This window comes from Mchenga conophoros, linkage group LG3 (genome assembly GCF_057382185.1).
Source record: "Mchenga conophoros isolate Kocher_MC1m ecotype Shallow Benthic linkage group LG3, M_conophoros_male_GT1.1, whole genome shotgun sequence".
In the NCBI taxonomy this organism is placed as follows: domain Eukaryota; kingdom Metazoa; phylum Chordata; class Actinopteri; order Cichliformes; family Cichlidae; genus Mchenga; species Mchenga conophoros.
The window spans coordinates 23,223,666-23,242,911 of NC_140528.1; the positions used below are offsets into that span (position 1 = coordinate 23,223,666).

The 19,246-nt window shown below is 41.6% G+C and overlaps 2 protein-coding genes across 2 annotated transcripts in view; both read right to left on the reverse strand.

Annotated features, from left to right (window-relative positions):
• LOC146577727 (protein NLRC3-like) overlaps positions 1-19,246 on the reverse strand; it is a 620,451-nt gene that overhangs the window by 375,048 nt on the left and 226,157 nt on the right. The window lies entirely within an intron of this gene.
• Positions 6,227-7,291, reverse strand: LOC146577735 (stonustoxin subunit beta-like). The gene has a single exon (XM_085268390.1). The coding sequence runs from the start codon at positions 6,839-6,841 to the stop codon at positions 6,227-6,229; it is 615 nt and encodes a 204-aa protein (XP_085124516.1). The 5' UTR covers positions 6,842-7,291.

Sequence of the window (19,246 nt, forward strand, 5' to 3'; positions counted from 1 at the left end):
CTACCCAGAGGGTGAGGACGCCACCTCTGTACACTGCCACTTTTTCAGTTATTCCATTTTACAGCCTCCTCTCACTTAACTGCATTTTGCAGCATCATCAGGTTTTGTCTCATTAGGAGCTGCGTTTGTTGATCTGTTAGTTTTTTTCTGTTTGCTGTATTCATTAAAATAAACGGATAATCGTCAAAATGACAAATGTGGACAATTATCAAAGCTTACATTACAATTCTGACAGCTTGAGTTCACATGAATTTTCAAAAGAATATCAAAAGCTGTGAAAGTGCTTTAAGCGTTTAAAACATGCGAGTAAAGAATGGAATCAGTAACATGTGAGCCCAGTGAAGTGCATCAAACAAGACAAGCGTGCTAAAGAGAGCCACTCATCCACATCACGGCGTGTCTGCGCCTTAACCTTTGAGGCTCTGTGGGCAGTAATGCTATCATCCCCCAGGTAGTGGGCTCCCAATCTCAGTGTCGGTGTTTCTGACAGATCGGCCTGCGAACCCCTCACAGCCGGACCACAGTCACAGTACAGACATGTTTGGATAATGCAGTCATGCTTCCTCTCTGCTGCCTGTCACTCCTTCTGTTATCTGAAAGACTTTTTTTCCTCTCTAGATTTCTCACTCGCTTCCTGGCTCTTGGTTCATCTCACCAACATTTGCTTTGGTTTCATATCTTAAGCAGTACCTTCACATCGGTTTGAAACCTCGTGTCAGAGACAACTACAGAGCTAACAAAGTGGCCTTTTGGCTGGAATTAGTCCCTCATCTTCACAGCCTGCACGACGTGCTCTTTCCCACCACTACGCGCTCCCCCGCAGGCCGTGACCCCGGCACCATGAGGCCCAGAAACAACGTTCCTCGAACCACTCGTCATCCTTACCCTACCTTCCCATCAGATCCTGAGCCCGAGGGCTCAGAGCGCCCGCCCCAGGACCTCTTTCCCAGACACACCCGCGACTACTCCACCGAACTGAGCGTGACAGTTGCAGTTGGAGCGTCGCTCTTCTTCCTCAACATCCTGGCCTTCGCCGCCCTTTACTACAAGCGTGACAAGCGGCACGAGATGCGCCGGCACCGGCTGTCCCCTCAGCGGGGCGGCCCCGCCAACGACCTGGCTCACAGCCAGGAGGAGGAGATCATGTCCCTGCAGATGAAGGACTGGGAGCACGACGCTCACCACGACATGGAGCCCCTGCGACCCCACGACATCCTGCGGCCCGCCTGCCCTCCCGACTACACCCTGGCGCTGCGCCGCGCCCCCGACAACGTGCCGCTGATGAAGCCAAACACCATCACCGTGACCAGGAACACTGGCTCTGCTACCGCTCTGGAAGGGAGGCCTCTAGACGTGGGCCTTCGTTCTGTCCTCTTATTCTCTTCTTTCTCCAAAAGCAACTACACCTGCTGCGTCATGTGCTGTGAAACTTGGCAGCTCCCTCCACTGGTGGCATGTGGAGGTGCAACTGAAGTGTCCAGCAGCAGATGAGCAGTTTGGGGTGGGTGACTCAGATCTTTCAAAGATACTGTTTTCAAAGACGGTCTGCTGTTTCCAGGCTCAAGACCTCCAACATTTGTCAAAGGGACGAATGCTCTCTCGCTCCTCGCTGTTTTCTCTTTTTTACGTTGGCGTCATCTCTTTTTCCATCTCCTGTGTGTTATGTGCACATTATGCTTCTCTTTTCTACATCCGTGTTTTATTACTGCTCTCTTCCTCTCATTTGACACGCCTCCCTCCTGCTCTTCTCTAAAAATTCCCGATCTGCTGAGCAGTCTGGAGTGGGAGAGAACCGGACAAACGCCGTTCCTTCGCTTGACCCCAGTTGCTCTCGTCCGCTCCCCCGTAACACTGCTCTTTTATTGAGGTTACATGAATATACATATGACGTTCATTAACATATGACGTCTACATACAAACAAAGAGTACGTTGCCTGTGTGTGTGTGTGTGTGTGTGTGTGTGTGTGTGTGTGTGTGTGTGGTGGGGGGGGGTCAGAGTGTGACCCCATAAAGACTTCCCTAAACCTGCTGGTCTGGAAGTCCAGCAGTTCATCTAAACAAAAGGCACTTAGCCTAAATCAGATATAGATACATTTATCCTAAATGAACAGAGGGAGTGACTTTAAGTCTGATTTCAGACTATGTCAGTATTAGTTAAGCCAAGAGTCGGGCAAAAGCTTTATGGCCCGGAAAGTTCTAATTCCCACAACATATTGTTGGATTAGTAAGCAAAACTTTTCTGTGATGAAGATTTTTGGGGTTGTTGTTTTAGTGATGGGTTCATTCTGTCAGTTAGCTTTGGCTTGTTTTCTTATTTCAATAGAGGGAGTTTTACTAAACATGGACATGTCCAGGAGCGGCTCATTATTTCTGTAACAGTGCACTTAGAGAAAACTGTCAGGTGTCGCCCCCTTTGGTGATGATGTTTTGTGCTCTGATGAGCTAATAATCAGCTCTCTTTTCCTCCTTCTTTGTTCTAAGCAGGCCTGCAAGATTGAATTAACAGCGCTGTAAAACATTGTTGTGAGAGCAAATATAAGGTGAGCTTTTCCAGATTACAATGGGCTGAGGAAAAGGTCACCTGTGGGAACCTGCGAGTTCCTGTCTAAAAGGATTGCAGCGAGTCAATCCAGTCCAAGATCATAAAGAACTCTTTTCTAAAAACAAAAGAAACAACAAATAAATGAGCTCATATTGATGAGGGTGGAGACTCTGATGCTTTGTGCGTGCGTGAGGCTCCACTATCAGCAAGATCTAGTGTGAATGTGTGTGCATGATGTGTGTGACTGGACTGTGACTGGACTGACCATGTGGACTAAAGTGTTGACTGACTTGACACTGAGACAAAGACTGGACCAACGTTAGGATGAGTAGATGTTGACAAACAATTCACGACGCCGGTAAGAAAAGGGTGGATGCTTTGCTTTGCTTTTGGCAGGAGCACAAGAGAGAGAGAGACCGAAAGGTATCGATTTGTCACATGGCATCGGTTTGTCACATGGCATCGATTTGTCACATGGCATCGGTTTGTCACATGGCATCAGTTTGTCACATGGCATCGATTTGTCACATGGCATCGGTCTGTTAGGTTTTGGGATGAGAACGTGTTGGATGGTTATCTGTCTTGGTCTGGTGGAGGTCTCTTCCCATAAGAAGACTGATGACTTTTTCATTAACACTGAAGTGTTTCTTTTTTCTCTCTCCCCTCAGATGACTTCACACTATAACCAAGGACACCTCATAGGGGATCATCTGATTGTGGCTTCTCTAATAATCTTTCTAATAGTAATATTGTTCACTGTTATGTTACAGAGTGAAGTGAGATTAGTGCTGTAAAACTTCCACAACACTGAACAGATGCCACCACAGATATGTTGAAATCTCAGTCAAAACTAGCAAAAACAAATGAAATCCATGAATCAGAAATGCTGATTGTTGAACAGATAATTCAGTCTGTGCATGAGGAGGATCCACTTTAGACTAAACTACATACAGAAACACAGGAACCAGGGCACAGTGTAAATCCAGGACCTCTGTGTGCAACAGCTGACCTGTATGAACACAAAACACTGATTGAAGTCCACGTTGATGCTTTCTGTCTGTTTAACTTTTACATTTGAAGCAACACATTTTACTTCAAACACACAGATCAGGTAGAAAACTGTGGATTAGAAAACAAATTCATCAAGAAGGTCCTGAAGCAAGAAGTTCATCATTGCATAGAGTAAGAAAAAGGACATGAATCATCCCACGGGTCTGTGCAGTCGTTATATTATCATCACCTAAATCATGTCTGCATACTGTGTGTGTGTGTGTGTGTGTGTGTGTGTTGCTTTTTTAAATCTTCTACTTAGAGTTCAAACTTGGATAGTGATAAAAACATTGCACTGCTTCATTTAATATTTAATTGAACACATCTGTGGTTGAATTTGAATCTTAAATGTTTTGATTTCAAAGATGTGGTTCTGATATGAAGGAACAGGAAGTAAATTGTTGCCATGGATACAGTGAGACAGACGCCTCAGACCCTTATTTTTTATTTCTTTGACTTTTTATTTTATTGATTCATTTCTTTATTTTTACATTTTAAAAAGTGTATTTGTCTGAATGAACTAATCCCCATTTCCCATGCTTTGTATCACTGGTCATACTGGGAACAGCCATAGAAAATGTTTGTAAAGAAGAAATCTTAAACATGAGCAGATTCTCAGGCGATTTCTGTTTCCTAACCATTGTTTCAGTGCACACGTCCCATCACTACATGTGTGTTAAAGATTTCTTTGGGATCAAAATCATCCACTGACAGTTATCAGTACAAACAGGATGCAAAAATCCAAAGTTCTGACTTCAGAGTTACTAAAACAGAGATCTGAGGAAAACTGGTTCTTCACACGACGTTTCATGTGTGAACAGTAGAGGTGGTTTCATTTTCACATGTAGGTGTTGCAGTGAGGATTGCAGGGAGACATTTGCTGAATAGCTGCAGCTCTGCTCCTGTAGACTGCCTCTGAATGTGTGTGTGGTGATAAAGTCACTTTAATTAAATGTCACCTGTCAGGGAAAACTTTGTGTTGACTGAAGAAAGTTCACTTCTCTTTCATTGCAGCTCCACTCTTATTTTTGATGCACTCATTTGTTTCATAAATGATTTCAATGATTTTGCCACAGCTCTGCATTGTCAGGTCGGAGCATGTGTGCTTTTGATGAAATGCTGATATGATGACGCTTGATTGGGGAAAGATTTCCACAGGTGGTGTTGTTGGTCTCCTTCTTCCAGTTTTCTTGTTGCTGCCTCTCTCCTCGCCTCAGTTGCTGCAGCTGTATCATGTATGTTGTTATGTTACATACAAAGAGGAATTTGTGACATTAAAGAGTAAAGATTCTTCTAATTGTTTTCCATCTCATCTCCTACTGCTTTAGTCTGCGTGGACAATATATGAGTAAATCATTACCAAGCCAGATTATATTTGGAATATTTCAAACAGAGGACATTACAGTGAAATCTGCTTTCAATGTGACATTTACTTTGATCCTTTAAGACACAGTTTATACATCAGACAAGCTGTTTGCAGAGCGATTAAATGTTTGATATTGTTGTTAAAGTTGTACAGATGAGCGTTAATCACCAACAGCTTCATTAATGTGGATGAACTGGACGGTTCCAGGGAAACTATCAGGATCACACGCCTCCAGTGGTCACTGTGAGTAACTACAACTCTGCACATACAATAATTAAGATGAAGAAATGTTTTTATTGTAGAAAGATGAACCAAATGTAGTTTGACTCTCTGACAAACGACGGCAAGATAAAAGTAGTTTGTTAAAAAAGACACAAAAATGGTAACAATGCAAACAAATACAAACAACAGCATATCCTGATATGAGGCTCACAGATCAGGATCAGTACAATACGTAGCAACCGACATTGATGTTGCCATGGTGACCGCTGCTATATATAGTGTTTCTGTTACCTCACTTGTCTTAAACATCAACGCTGGCTGTTTTTCATTTTACTAATGAGTCCACTCTCTTCCCTCACTTTCGTCTCTTCCTCGTGTTTGAGCTCCTCTCAGAGAGGATTTAAGAAAGAGCTTTGATGATGGCTGTAGCTCAGGAGACAGAGCAAGGCATCTAATGATCAGAAGGTTGGTGGTTCAATCCCTGACTGCTCCAGCTGGCACACAAAGTATCCTTGAGCAAGACACTAACCCTCTCCGATGCATCCATCAGAGTATGAACGTGTTAAACAAGAATCAGTCCATTCACCATGGAAATATCAAAGTAGAAAGTGATGGCAGTTATGATTGGCTGCACAGCTGGATCACATGACCAGGTGAGTGGTACAAATAACAGGAAGCTTCTCTTGTGGCTTTAATAATCATTTGAATTGATAACTTGTGATTTACAGACTGTTCTTTATCTTTTCATTGTCGTCTGAAACACAGAAAAATATCAATGTTGGAAAATATGACATTTATATCTAGTTTCTAAAGGATGGTTTAATTCTCCAAAGGCCACCACAGACATGACAAAGTTATTTCATCATTATAATGCACAAAAACAAAAAGCAGGATGAGCCCTGCTGCTCACCAAACTTGTGTTGAATAATAATTTGTGAATCATTTAGTTTAAAACATCAACTGACTGAATCCATGAATCTCATCATGTGTTTCTGAGTGAAAGACACAGACATGAACAGACTGAACTGTTTCTCTAACAGGTAAGACTAACTACAAAGAGTCAATTCATACCTAAGTGTGCCAAAAAAGTCTGAAATACCCTTCATGAAACCAGTCGATGGATCCCAGAACCCAAATCCAGGATAAAGAGGTTCAGTGAATGTGGTGTGGAAGGTGTGGAGGTGGATCAGAGAGTCAGAGGAGACTCTGTAGAAGGACAGAGTGCCAGCAGGACAGTCCACACACACTGCTACTCTGTTAGAGACAGAGGAGGAGGAGGAGGAGGAGGAGGAGATGGGTGTTTCTCTGTTATTGTGCCACACAGAGGAATAATGATCAGAGCAGCAAAGACTCCAGGACTGATCATTTCCACCAAACACACACTCATCACTCCTTCCTTTCCTTTTGATTCCTCTGTAACTCACTGATATCCGAGCCCTCCTCGTCCACTCGACCTCCCAGTAACAGCGACCAGTCAGACCATCTCTACACAGCAGCTGTTCACAAACATCAAATCTGTCTGGATGATCAGGATGTGACTGAAGCTCCTCCACATGTGTCACCTTCCTGTTGTTGTCAGACAGTTGGAGCTTTGTGTTCACTGTGTTTGTGTCGATTGTGAGTTGACAGGAATCTAAGTTCAAAATACTTATTAAATACATACATCATTGATTTAATGCCAAATAATTTCATTTCCAACATTTACAATAAATTAATTAAAAATTTAATGATTTTTAAATAAATGTAATTAATCAATTAATAACACATTTAATTAATTATTTAAGAATCTATTTATTTAATTCATTTGGGCCCTTCTAGCCCTGCAGCTGTGCATGTGCTCACATATCCACTGGTATGTGTCCTACAGGTATTCTCACAGCAGTGCTGCTGAACATTAAATGACCAGCAGATGTCAGTTCTTCATAATAAGCAGTTAAACTTTGTGTGATCTGCCTTTGGGTGAAGCAACAAAGCCGGAAAAATTGGACACATTCACAGAGCTTTACCACACCATCACTAGACAACAATGGAATTATTTTAACTAAAAACAAATAATCAGAAAGTCTTCTGCCTGGTCTCGTACCTCTGTGTTTCTGTAACATGAATAATGAGCTGAAATTCTCCTCACGACACCACCGATCAGCTCGAAGGGCCCTCGAGTTTACTTGCATGCATCCTGTTCACCTGTCAGCTGTTTAACACCTGCTGCTTATTCAGCAAACACGCCCACATTACCTGGTGACAGTCACAGTTTAATGCGGGCCGCTGTTTGTCAATATAAAATAGTTTAGTTCCAATATTGTGCACATAATTTGCAAATGCACCATATTTTACAGACCATGAGGCTCACTGGATTATAAGGCGCATTAAGCGAAACAAAAATGTCGCATGAGTCAAACTTTACTCAGCTCATTCTTCTTGCTTCCTCCACTTCCGTACCATTCATTCATTCATGTTTAATTCTCTCACAGCTGCTTTATTCCCATGTTGGGAAGGGCGATGGACACTAAGATAACTACAGAATACTTTATAAGTGAACCTGATGCTTTAATCAGGATTTGGGCTATTTGCATTTAAATTAAATCAGTAATATAGTTCTGCCACTTATCTGCTCTAATGACTGGAAATCTGATATCCAGTCACCAGCACAGCTCACTCACTTACAGTCACTGACTTCACTGTTTTTGCTCCTGAGCAAATCAGTTTGTTTTAGATTAAAGTTGTTTCATAACTGCATCATTTTACTGAAGTTTAATGTGTCAGCGGAGCACATGTGGAACTGAACCATTCGCTTGTCTTAATTATCTGATGTTTATATGTGTTACACTTCTTTAATCTTTAATTTTAAATTGAAACTAACATTTAAAAACATTTGGTACAATGTGGAAAGAGGAAGAGTATTTCCAGCAGGAGCAGAAACGTCTGACTCAGCATGACGATGCTGTTGGTGGATACTGAAGAGCTCAGCCTGTCAAGACAGGATTAGGTTATCGTTTTTAAACATGTTTATTCAATTATATTCTGAGGCCAGTTATCTGGTATAATCTTTGGAAGTCTATTAAAATAAAAATGAAATCAGATGTGTGGTCTTTTGGTTGTTTTTGTTTTGTTCAATAAGCAGATGTTGGTGTTTCAGCAATGCAGTAACTTAAGTTTAAAAGGCTTGTTAGAACCTATGAAACACATCATACAGACTTGTGGACATTAGAAGACGACTAATAATCATCATGAATAAGACTAAAGGCAGGAAGGTGTCCTTTATAACTAATAATATTAATAACTAATAATATTAATATCATAGTCTGTCTGCAGCTGAGACAATACAAACTCAAACTGTGGGGAGAAGATTATATCACTTCAGTTTAAATTGACCTTAAGCGCCACATTTTCACAGACTTCTTTATTTACAGCATTTTTTACGTGCTGTATAGATTATACAGTTAGGTCCATAAATATCTGGACAGAGAGAACTTAGTTTCTGATTTTGGTTCTGTACATACACTAAAATCTATTTTAAATGCAACAACTCAGATGTGTTTGAAGTGCAGACTTTCAGCTTTAATTCAGGGGGTTGAACAAAGAGATGCAGAAAAATGTGAGGAACTAAAGCATGTTTAACACAATCCCTTCATTTCAGGGGAAATGTGGAGGAAAAATTAGAAAAATTAAATAACTTAATTAAATTAATTAAATCATAAGATTGTCAGCTGATAACCAGCTTCATGCGACCGCTTATCCTGGTCCTAGTGTTAGGGTCAGTGAATCCAGTTAACAGAAAGATATCCTGGATATACTCGACTGACTTTTTAGACTCAAGATTAATAATCATTATAAAAATTATAGTCTAACATCCAGAAATCTGCACGATGTGTTTCATTATGTCTAACAAGCCTTGTACAGTTAAAGCTAACAGTTACTACATGCATCAGAACATTTCTATATTTTTATATCTATAAAAAGAAATCTGACACTTGCCAGACTTTATCAAAGCTGTGAGCATCACAGCAGAGGCCTTTGTGTCAAAGTAGCTGAGGATCAAACAGAAAAACATGAAGGTTTTCCTGGCCTGGGATTTTATACAAATATTCTGCAGTACATCAAAAACAAAAGAAAACCATTAATGAACATATGAACATGACCTGATGCTGCTGACGTGAAGCAGAGCAAAGTTACAGAGGTTTGATTACAGACACAGCTGAGCATTTTGCAATTTTGCATCATTTTAAAAAGTTTAAATTTGTTCAGTGTTGAACGGCAGAAACGAGGCTTTGTTTTCAGAAGTAAGTAAAAGAAAAAAAAACAGCGGCCGACAGGCTGTAAGAACGGTAGACTTGTGCATAACAAGCAAGCGAATAATGCAGAAAACAGGAAACTGTTCTTGAAGTACAGAGAGAGAGAGAGAGAGCTGTGCATGAAGTGTGATTTTATCCTGGTGGCAGCAAAACAATCAGAGGGAATTCATGACGATGTTTATGTGAAGCGTAGTTTGGAGCTTCTTTTGCTGCTGGTTTACTCAATATTGTTTGGAGAGACATCAAACCTGCAGCTTCAGAATCAGCGCAAAAAGGGCGTAAACACAAAGCGCGGAGCCGCCGAATCATCAGAATCAGCGAGCTGTCGGCTTTCAGCTCGTGTCCGTGCAGTCAGGTGAGAAAGTCACATCTCACTGATTCTGATGCGTCGGCGGCTCCGCGCTTTGTGTTTACGTCTTTGTGCAGAATCCGTGTTCCTGCTCTCATTTACTGTTTTAGCTGTTTGGTGGTTGTTGAAACTTTGGGAGGTTTAACCTGAGATTCTGGCGTTTTGGCCAAAATAAATTTATATTAAAAATCGATTCAGGATTTTAATGAATCGATATCACGTTATCCAAGCCAGAATCGATTTTAATCGATAAATCGATAATCAAAACCACCCCTGATGCATATACACGGGTCACACTGCTTATTGAAACCCCCCAAAGATCAGATCTTAATCAGACAGGTTTTTGTTTTCAAAGTTTAGACTTTGCTTCTATTGGACTTTTTATCAGTAACAGGTGCTCACTTTCTGCAGGAACAGTTAAAACTAACATAAATAAATAACTCCAGAGCTGATAGTCAGCAGGGGGTTTACAAGTTGTGGCCGCGTTGTCGGCGGTATGAGCTCGACCACTTGCAAGGTGAGCTGGCAGACATCACTGAATTCATCAGAGATGATTAGGTTCATTTTGACAAAGTGAGCAGATATTTAACCTCCTAGGACCTGGCGTCCACATATGTGGACATCACATTTTGGGTTGTTTAGACCAAAATACTACATTTTGCTCTACAAGGGCCTGATATCCACTTACGAGGATGTTACACTGCCACTGTGCTATCAAAATTTTAGACCAATATCCTCATATGTGGCTCTCATTTTTCTCAGAAACAAAAAATCTGGTAATTCTTTGTTTTTACATTCATCAGGTCCCAATCAGCCCAAATATCAAAGAGAAATTAAAAATGAATGCCACGGAGGAGTTTGGGTCTTAGGAGGTTAAAGATTGTGCCACTACATTCTTGTCTAGAAGATATTAAAGTGTATTTGGTGACACACAAAAAAGGGTAAAGTTAAAGTATAGTTTGGGTCCACACATGTCCAAACCCTGGTGTGTAGGCCTACTTAGTTTTGAGGAATTGTCATGGGACCGGGGTCTGGGTGACCCAGGGCCTGTAAGAAGTTATGGACATGTGTGTTTTTGGTGCTGCTGTCTCCTGTTTCCATGTTTGTGTATCTAGGTGTGTGTGTGAGTGTGTCAGCCAGGAGCCTGGCCACACCTGCGGAGGAGAATTACTCACACCTGCAGCTGATCAAGCCTCGTCAGAGGAGCTACTTAGGAGTGTGGTGGAGCTGTCTCTGATGCTGGATCATTGCGTAACTTCACGTTAGTCTCTTGGCGAGTTAGTTAAGGTTAGTCTGCTGCATTGTGGCGTTGCTGACGGCTGCCTCTTTGTTATTCCCCAGGAGGAGTGTGGAGACGAGAGGGCAGCGAGCACGGGGTGCTCAGACACTGAGGAGCGGAGACAAAGAACACTAACACTGGCAAGAGGACATGTCAGAGTCGGGAACGCACTGGGGATTTATTGTTGTTTGGATTATTTAGCATCACTGTAAATAAACGCACTGACCTCATCAAAGAGTCCAGCATTTGGGTCGTCCTTCCCCTCATCATAGTCTGCCACGCAGGCCGTGACAGAAAAGCCCACTAAAAGAACGCCCACCAGACCAAAGCAATGGTTTTGACTTGATCAGCATTAACCCCGCCCCCTGACTTTGATGAGTGAAGCTGACAAATAAAATGTATTTATGAACAGCGATGCAGGGCCAGGAGTAGCAACGTGAATTAAATAAATACATCATTAAATAATTCATTAAATGTGTCAGTAAAATAATTAAAATAGAAAACAAACCAATAATTGATTAAATATGTAATTAACTAATTTGAATTGTATATAAACAAATAATGAAACATTTTAAATGAAATTAATGGATAATTCATTATTAATATATTTCTTTAATTGACTATGTAGATTTTTAAATTAATTACTGAAATAATTAATTCATTAGTGATGTATTAATTTAATACAACCATAAAATACCATAAAATTGCTAATTTACTCAAAATCTATTGAAAACATCAATATTAAAGGTTAACTTATGATAATGAATACATGCAACTATAACTGATGACATAAAAATGAGGATTTCTTAAGCTGAAGCCAAAGTGCTGACTCATTTTTCATGTTACTCTCAAATGTTTTCCTTAATAACAAGAACATAATTACACTTTAGCCACAAGAGGGCAGCAGCATTAATATAAGTCACATGTATATAAAGGTACAGTGATTATATTACAGTGATTTTGACAAAAACAAAACAGTTGATGGCAGTGTGTTTTTCCATGACAGAATAATTACGCACACCCCACTTTGCAGTTATTTATTGTAAAAAATGTTTGGAATCATGTATGATTTTCGTTCCACTTTGTGTTGGTCTTTCACGTGGAATTCCAATAAAACTGATTCATGTTTGTGCTGTAATGTGACAAAATGTGGGAAAGTTCAAGGGGGCCGAATACTTTTGCAGCCACTGTAAAGTTCACTATCAGTAACATCATAGCACCACCCAGCTGTATAGAAACTCCGTCATGCTAGCTAGTACACAGTATGAGTTATTGTAACTGACTGTAAAAAGTCAGCACAAGGAAAATAAACTCCACCTAAACTTGGTTTATATCTGACCCAGACAGACTGCAGGTCATAACTTCTTACCTGAAGTTCAGTTCACCTGACACTCGGACCGGCAGCCGCCTCGGGTCTCTGCTCCTCCTGCCTCCCCTTTCCCTCATCCACCTGCTGCCTCTGTGGAAGCTCCGCCATAGCCACCACCAAACAACTGACTTATTTTTACATATCGACCAGCATCCGGACAATCCGCCACCTTCCATCGTTTATACCGTTACAAAAAAATAAAAAAACATCATCAGCCCATAAAAATGAAAAATCACCATCAGTATGCCCGATGGCCAGTCCAGCTATGGTCGTGCCATCAGTTAACCCTTCACGTGGCAGCTGTGACACGCGTGCCCAGGGTTGCCGACCCCTGCTCTAAAGCATCTGATTTGGATTCCTGAGATCAAATATATTTTCCTTTGTGTTTGTTTTCTTCCCATTTGTGGCTTTAATGTAGTGTTACATCCTGTTTGTTTGCTTCCATCTGTATACATGTCCAGATTCACTGTTATGTTTCTATTCTTACATTGCTGTGTGATCACTGTTCCCTCTGCTGACTGATGTGACCTTTTGTATCTCACACTGATACTTGTCATATTTGTATCTGCGCCTAAAAGATAAAAAGTTTTCCATGCTAAAACACAGCTCCACCTCCTGCAGTTCTCCCTCTGAACCACTAGATGTCTCTGTTATCTAAATGAAGACGTGCAGCACAGCAACCACAGCAGCGCTCAGATCACACGTGTCCTGTTATTATGTATAAAAGCATGAAACAGGTGAGACAGGTGGGATCAATATTAATGTTGTGGAAATATATGAAAAAGCAACAGAAGAGTGAAAACATTTCGTGTTTCTAGAAAGATCTTTCAGCTCACAGCTGCTCACAGACTGTATTTACAAGTGACAAACTGCAACTCTACAGTACATCTACAGTATATATCAAATATATTCTGTATTCAAATCTATTGAGTGATGTTTGAAAGCCTTTCCAGGTGAGTTTGATCCAGGAGGGTCTGAAGCCAGAGTCAGACAGAGACTGTGCAGAGACTGTAGAAGGACAGAGCAGCAGCAGAGCAGTCCAGATACACTGATGATCCTCTGTCAGATCCAGAGGGACACACAGGGATGATGCTGGACTCTACATTGTGTCTGACAGTGGAGCTGTTCTCAGAGCAGTTCACTCTGCAGCACTGACAGTCATCTGCACTTCTTCTCATTCCTCTGTCAGTCACTGCTGGATGAAGCTCTCCTCTCCACCTCCCAGTAACATGGCCCAGTCAGAGCGTCTCTACACACAAGCTGCTGCTGCTTCAACCTCTCTGGATCATCAGGACACAGCTCCTCCTCTCTCAGCACACACACCGTCCTGTTTACCATCATCAGCCCCACCTGCAGAGAGAAGAAGGAAGAGCAGAGGAGATAAACGAGTGTTTCCAGAGACTCTTCATCAGCTGTCAGTCAGTGATGCAGCACATCCAGTATAAAGAGCAGCAGGGACTTCAGTGCTGGGACTGTACTAGGACTCATTGTTGCTTCACTTTTTCTAATCTTTGGATTTTTATTGAAGTTGATGAAAATGTTTTTCCCTCCTAGTTTGAGTTTGGACTTTCATTCATTAGAAGAACCTTGGTGTGTCCACTCTGAGCTCTGTAGGAACCCCAACAACAAGCCCAACAATCCAGATGGACGGTTCCAGCTGTTAACTGGAGGAATTCCATCCAAACATCTGCTCTCACTAAATTCTTCCTCACCTACAGACTGTGTTCTTCACTGCTTTAAACTTGGAAACGAATGCAGTCATTGGTCTGCGTGCTGCTTTGTTCAGAGAGCTGATTGGCTGTTGACAGTGTTTGATCAGAGCGTGTCAGCCGTTACCATGGTGACCATAAAGGTCAGAAACAGGAAGTGTTTGTGTCCAATCCTGAAGCCTGTCACCATTCTCCTCTCACAGCTTCACTGAGAAGCTGCAGCTTTACAGGAAACACTGGATCTTTGTTTCATACTGACTGTGTTTAGTACAATACTGCTGACAGCACCACCCACTCACTCCATCACTCTACTGACCTCAGAGTCTCCAGTCTGTAGTCTGGACTCTGCTGAAGATCAGACAGCTGCTTCACATCTGGATCCTTCAGGTTGTTTCCCCACAGCTCCAGCTCTCTCAGATGGGAGGGGTTTGACTTCAGTGCTGCTGCCAGATAATCACAGCTGATCTTTGACAAACCACAGTAACTCAATCTGTATAAAGAATGAAAGATGTAAGTTTATTAGACAAAGTGTGAGCTTGAAATCATTCAGTGTTTCATCATCTGTTCAGAGCTGAAGAAGGTTCAGAATGTAGAAGTTTAGAAAATGGAAACTCCAAACAGCTGAAGCCAACAGGAAGCAGCTTCAAACAGGAAACTGTGCAGAGTTTCAGACTATATGTCCTGATGCAGCCAGTTGGATTTTGGAGATTTGAATCTCTGTTCTGTGACTAAGTCCTTGAATCATTTCTTCCAGTTGGTCCAACAAGACAGACTAAGTGTTGGACATGTGTTGTGGCTCCATTAGGGGAGCTTCTAAATGTGATGTGATGGCCCCTCTGGGTCTGTCAGGTCACAGCACTGAAGAGAGCTCAAACTGGGCACACAGTTGTTCCAGTCTGGACCAAAGACTCTATACTGGGACTGAGGGACTGCTTTGACTGCACCCACTGGGACTTTTTAAAGGCTCATGTTCTCACTTAGATCATCGATTTCTACTTACATTTCTTTCTGGGAAAAATGGGGATTACTTTGGAAACAGGAAGTATTTTCCCCAATAAGCAGCCCTGGATTAGTAAATCACTCCAACATGTTCTCAGGCAGAAGAAGCTGTCTTGTTATGAGGGAGAGAAGAAAAAGATTGAGGCACAGAAACTTGTTGAAAGAGAGATAAAGCAGCTAAAATCAGGTGTAAAAGTAAAGCAGAGGATGAGCTGAATAAAGGACACTCAAGGCTGGCTTGGAAAGGAATGAAGTCCATGGTGGGGATGCAGAACAAGGAGCAAAGATGAATGTGATGCTGAATCAGCAGAAGACTTGGACTCATTTGATTCCAGCTTTGATATCATTGATTTCAATGAAGAGCTTTGTGATTGTAGCAAAGGGCTGGTAGCTCTGAGAGTCCCACTGATGAGGTGTTTGTGTGGAAATCTCTTAGTGGGACCAAAGAGAGAAAAAGCCCTGGTCCTGATGCTGTGGGAGGGAAATGATTGAAGTGTGCTGTGAGGAACTGACTGGGAGATTTTCACACATTTTCCAGTCCTCCTTGGAACAACAGGAAGTTCCCAGCATATGGAAACAAAGGTTAAGTGTCCTATGGCACTCAGTGATGATGGTGCTGTGGCCCCACCACCTCCACCTCCTTGTAAAGGAACTAACTGTAATCTGAAGCTTCAAATGGAACTAAGACTTCCTCCACTAGGTGGCAGTGTCTGATGAGAAAGTGTTAGTGGAGCTGGCCTGGAGTCAGAAACAGGAAGATGCAGGATTTGGGCTGAAATGGGGAAAAGTGGTTCGCACTAGTGCCTTAAAGCAAGAAGGTTGTAGGTTGAAGCTTGTTGGCCTTTCTGTGGAGGTTGGATGTTCTCCCACAGTCCAATGAAATGCTGCTTAGGTTCATTGGTGCTTCTAAATTGGCTGTAGGTGTGGATGTGAGAGAGTGCTTCTCTGTCTCTCTCTGTTGGCCCTGTGATGGACTGCTCACCTGTGCAGGTGGACCACGCCTCTTGCCCTATGACAGCTAGGGCACAGGCTGCAGCCCTGTGAGCCTAAGCTGAATAAACAGTTAGCAAAAATGATCCATAGATGGCCTGAAATCCCCCAGTTAGCAGTTTGGTAGATAGCTATGACATGCTAATCCCATCCAGCAGCTGTATTCTACCTGTAAGCTGATCCCTGCTGAGCCAAAGCACTTTTTCATATACAAATTACAACCTTTAATAGAAACCTATTGGTCAGCATCTTATTAGCCTGCTGTTAGCTTCATTCCACAGAAAACTGAGAGAAACTAACAAAGTTGATAAAGAATAAAGAGAAATGTGCTGATTTAAAGCCTTTGAAGTGCTTCAGATGATCTCTGTCCACTTCTGTCCACTCATTCATTCATGTAAGCTTTCTAATGCAGCTTTGATCTTCACAGTCTGCTTCATGAAACTCATTCTAACCCTGAATGTCAGAGTGTTCCTCCTTCTCTTTCCCATCATTCATGCTGGCAGTGGAGGAGATTTGGATGTTGGACTGTGTTTTGGATGATGTGTGTATGTTTGTGTTGGACTGCTGTCTGTAAAGCAAACACACATTTTGCTTTGGATTTCAGTGTCAGACAGACTTTAAGGTGGAATGAAGAGTTGGAGAGTTTCACAGTGAATTATCCAGTGGAGGATTTTTCTTCTTCTTTGAAGGTTTGAAATGTGAACATTGTTCTGCTGCAGTCAATGGACTAAACCAGAGAAGAAGAAAACAGACTTTACCATGAAGATCCTCAGTGTGGATCAGTATAATATCAGCCTGATGTCTGCAGTTTAGTGTCAGCACAACTTTCACATCATATTCATCTCAGCACAACTAAAACATGCTGACTGACCTCAGAGTTTCAAGTCCACGTCCTGGACTCTCCAGGAAACCACACAGATGCTTCACTCCTGGATCCTGCAGCTCGTTCCAGCTCAGGTCCAGCTCTCTCAGATGGGAGGGGTTGGACTTCAGTGCTGCTGCCAGATAATCACAGCTGATCTCTGACAAACCACAGTAACTCAATCTGTATAAAGAATGAAAGATGTAAGTTTATTAGACAAAGTGTGAGCTTGAAATCATTCAGTGTTTCATCATCTGTTCAGAGCTGAAGAAGGTTCAGAATGTAGAAGTTTAGAAAATGGAAACTCCAAACAGCTGAAGCCAACAGGAAGCAGCTTCAAACAAACACAACAAGAGAAAAAACTCTGAATGTTTCACATTAAAGTCGTACATTTATCATAAAAACAGGACAAAGACTTGAAAAAGTCGTGTTTTTCCTTCCAGGAACCACAAGGCTTCACTTTTAAAGGTGAAGTGTGAAAGAAATGGACATATTTGAAGTCCAACACCTTTTTCCAGTCACATTATTAAAGCAGACAAACTACAAGCTCATTTTCATTCCAACAAGTCATCTTCTGACCTGGACTAACAACACTGGTCTCTATGTGCAGCTGGCTGTGAGACCAGTGCTCAGGGAGCGTCTACAAAGTGCAACACTGAAAGAACATCACACACTAGCTTTGTCCCAAAACGTCGGCTGCATCCTTCGGAGGACCCGGTATTCGCGGTCTACGTGGGCCGGGTCCTTCAAAGACCGAAAAGGCTGGAAGTGCGAGGCTGTGAAATGGGACGGTCTAGCCTTCAGATTTGCGTCACCGCTGTCTTTGTGGAGTTTAATAAACTCGGCCGTCTGCTCCTTGCTATCTAAAATATAACAGGACACTGGCGTAAACTCTCGACCGTCTCACACTTCTGTTTAATCAGTTTCCTGTTTAACGTTTATTCAGCTGTGTGAAAATCCCGGAGGAACTTTGATCTCAGCCAAACCGATTTACTCCGGAACAAATAAAACACAGAAAAAAGGCAAACAATTACATTTTTAAGTTCTCCGAGTGACTTATATATCGTGTTTCACCTGAGTAGTGTGATCAGGAGATATTTTATTTTGTATTCTTATAATCAGTTATCATTGTTGAATCAGTGGACAGAATAATCTTTTAATTACTTTTAGGAGTAACCTCTCATCAGCAATAAATGCTGGTGTGTTTTATTTTTTCTATTCTATGTGTGTGCTGTGAGAATTAATAGAGGTTTCAATTGTTTTCTTTGACTTGCTCTTTCTGATTATGAAAGGCATGTCTGAAATACTCTTAGGAAAGCGTGTTGTGAGTATATTCCTCAACTCTTGTCACAGTTTAAGTGTGTGAATGCTGTGAGTAGCAGGCTTTGAGTGATTGGATGTGATTTGTACAAAATAATAAATAATAATAACACTATGAAAGTTGATAGTAGAGTGAGTGCAGAAGTGGAAGTGTGAGAGAAAAGGCGGTGTGTGTGTGAGACGATCTGACAAACGCAAAGAATTTAGTATATTTAGAAGTGTGTGCGTGAAATAAGGGTGAATTGTTTTAGATCAAGACTTAGTAAAACAAGAGTTTTATTAGCCTGTAAAAAAAACAAAACAGGAGAGATAGAAACAGAAAATATGGTTCTGAGCAGCTGCAAGGTTGACAGGAAATGGTGTGTGTGACAGGAACTTTGCATGCCCATAAAAGGAACTGACTGTGACAAGTGAGCACACAGAGAGAGAAACATACGAGTTAAACTCCAGGCAGATGAAGCAAATGGAGGTTTTAAGAAAAGAAATGAAAAGGATATTAATTGTATGCTTTAGTGTGTCAATACAGGTGGACTTCTTTCAACCTAGAATCTTGAGTACAAAACCATTGATTAACAGAATTGGGAGGAAAACAGGCCAGATTTTGGCTTAAAATTTTACAGCTTGACCTCCCACTTGTCCCGATCCTGAGAAGAAGCTCATAGGACAGTTAATCTCCTGATGAAGACCGACAGAACATCGTGGACTTCAAGAATTAACAGCAGGCAAAAGACAGTGCAACTGAAACTACACTGACGATACCAGCAGCAGCATGGAAGAAAAGCACGTGATGGAAAATGCACGGTGAACTGCAGGCTGGTAAGAACAGTGTGACATAACTGTTTAAAGACACTGAATGGGATATTTTGCCAGGCTGGGATTTAATCTAAAAGGAAAATA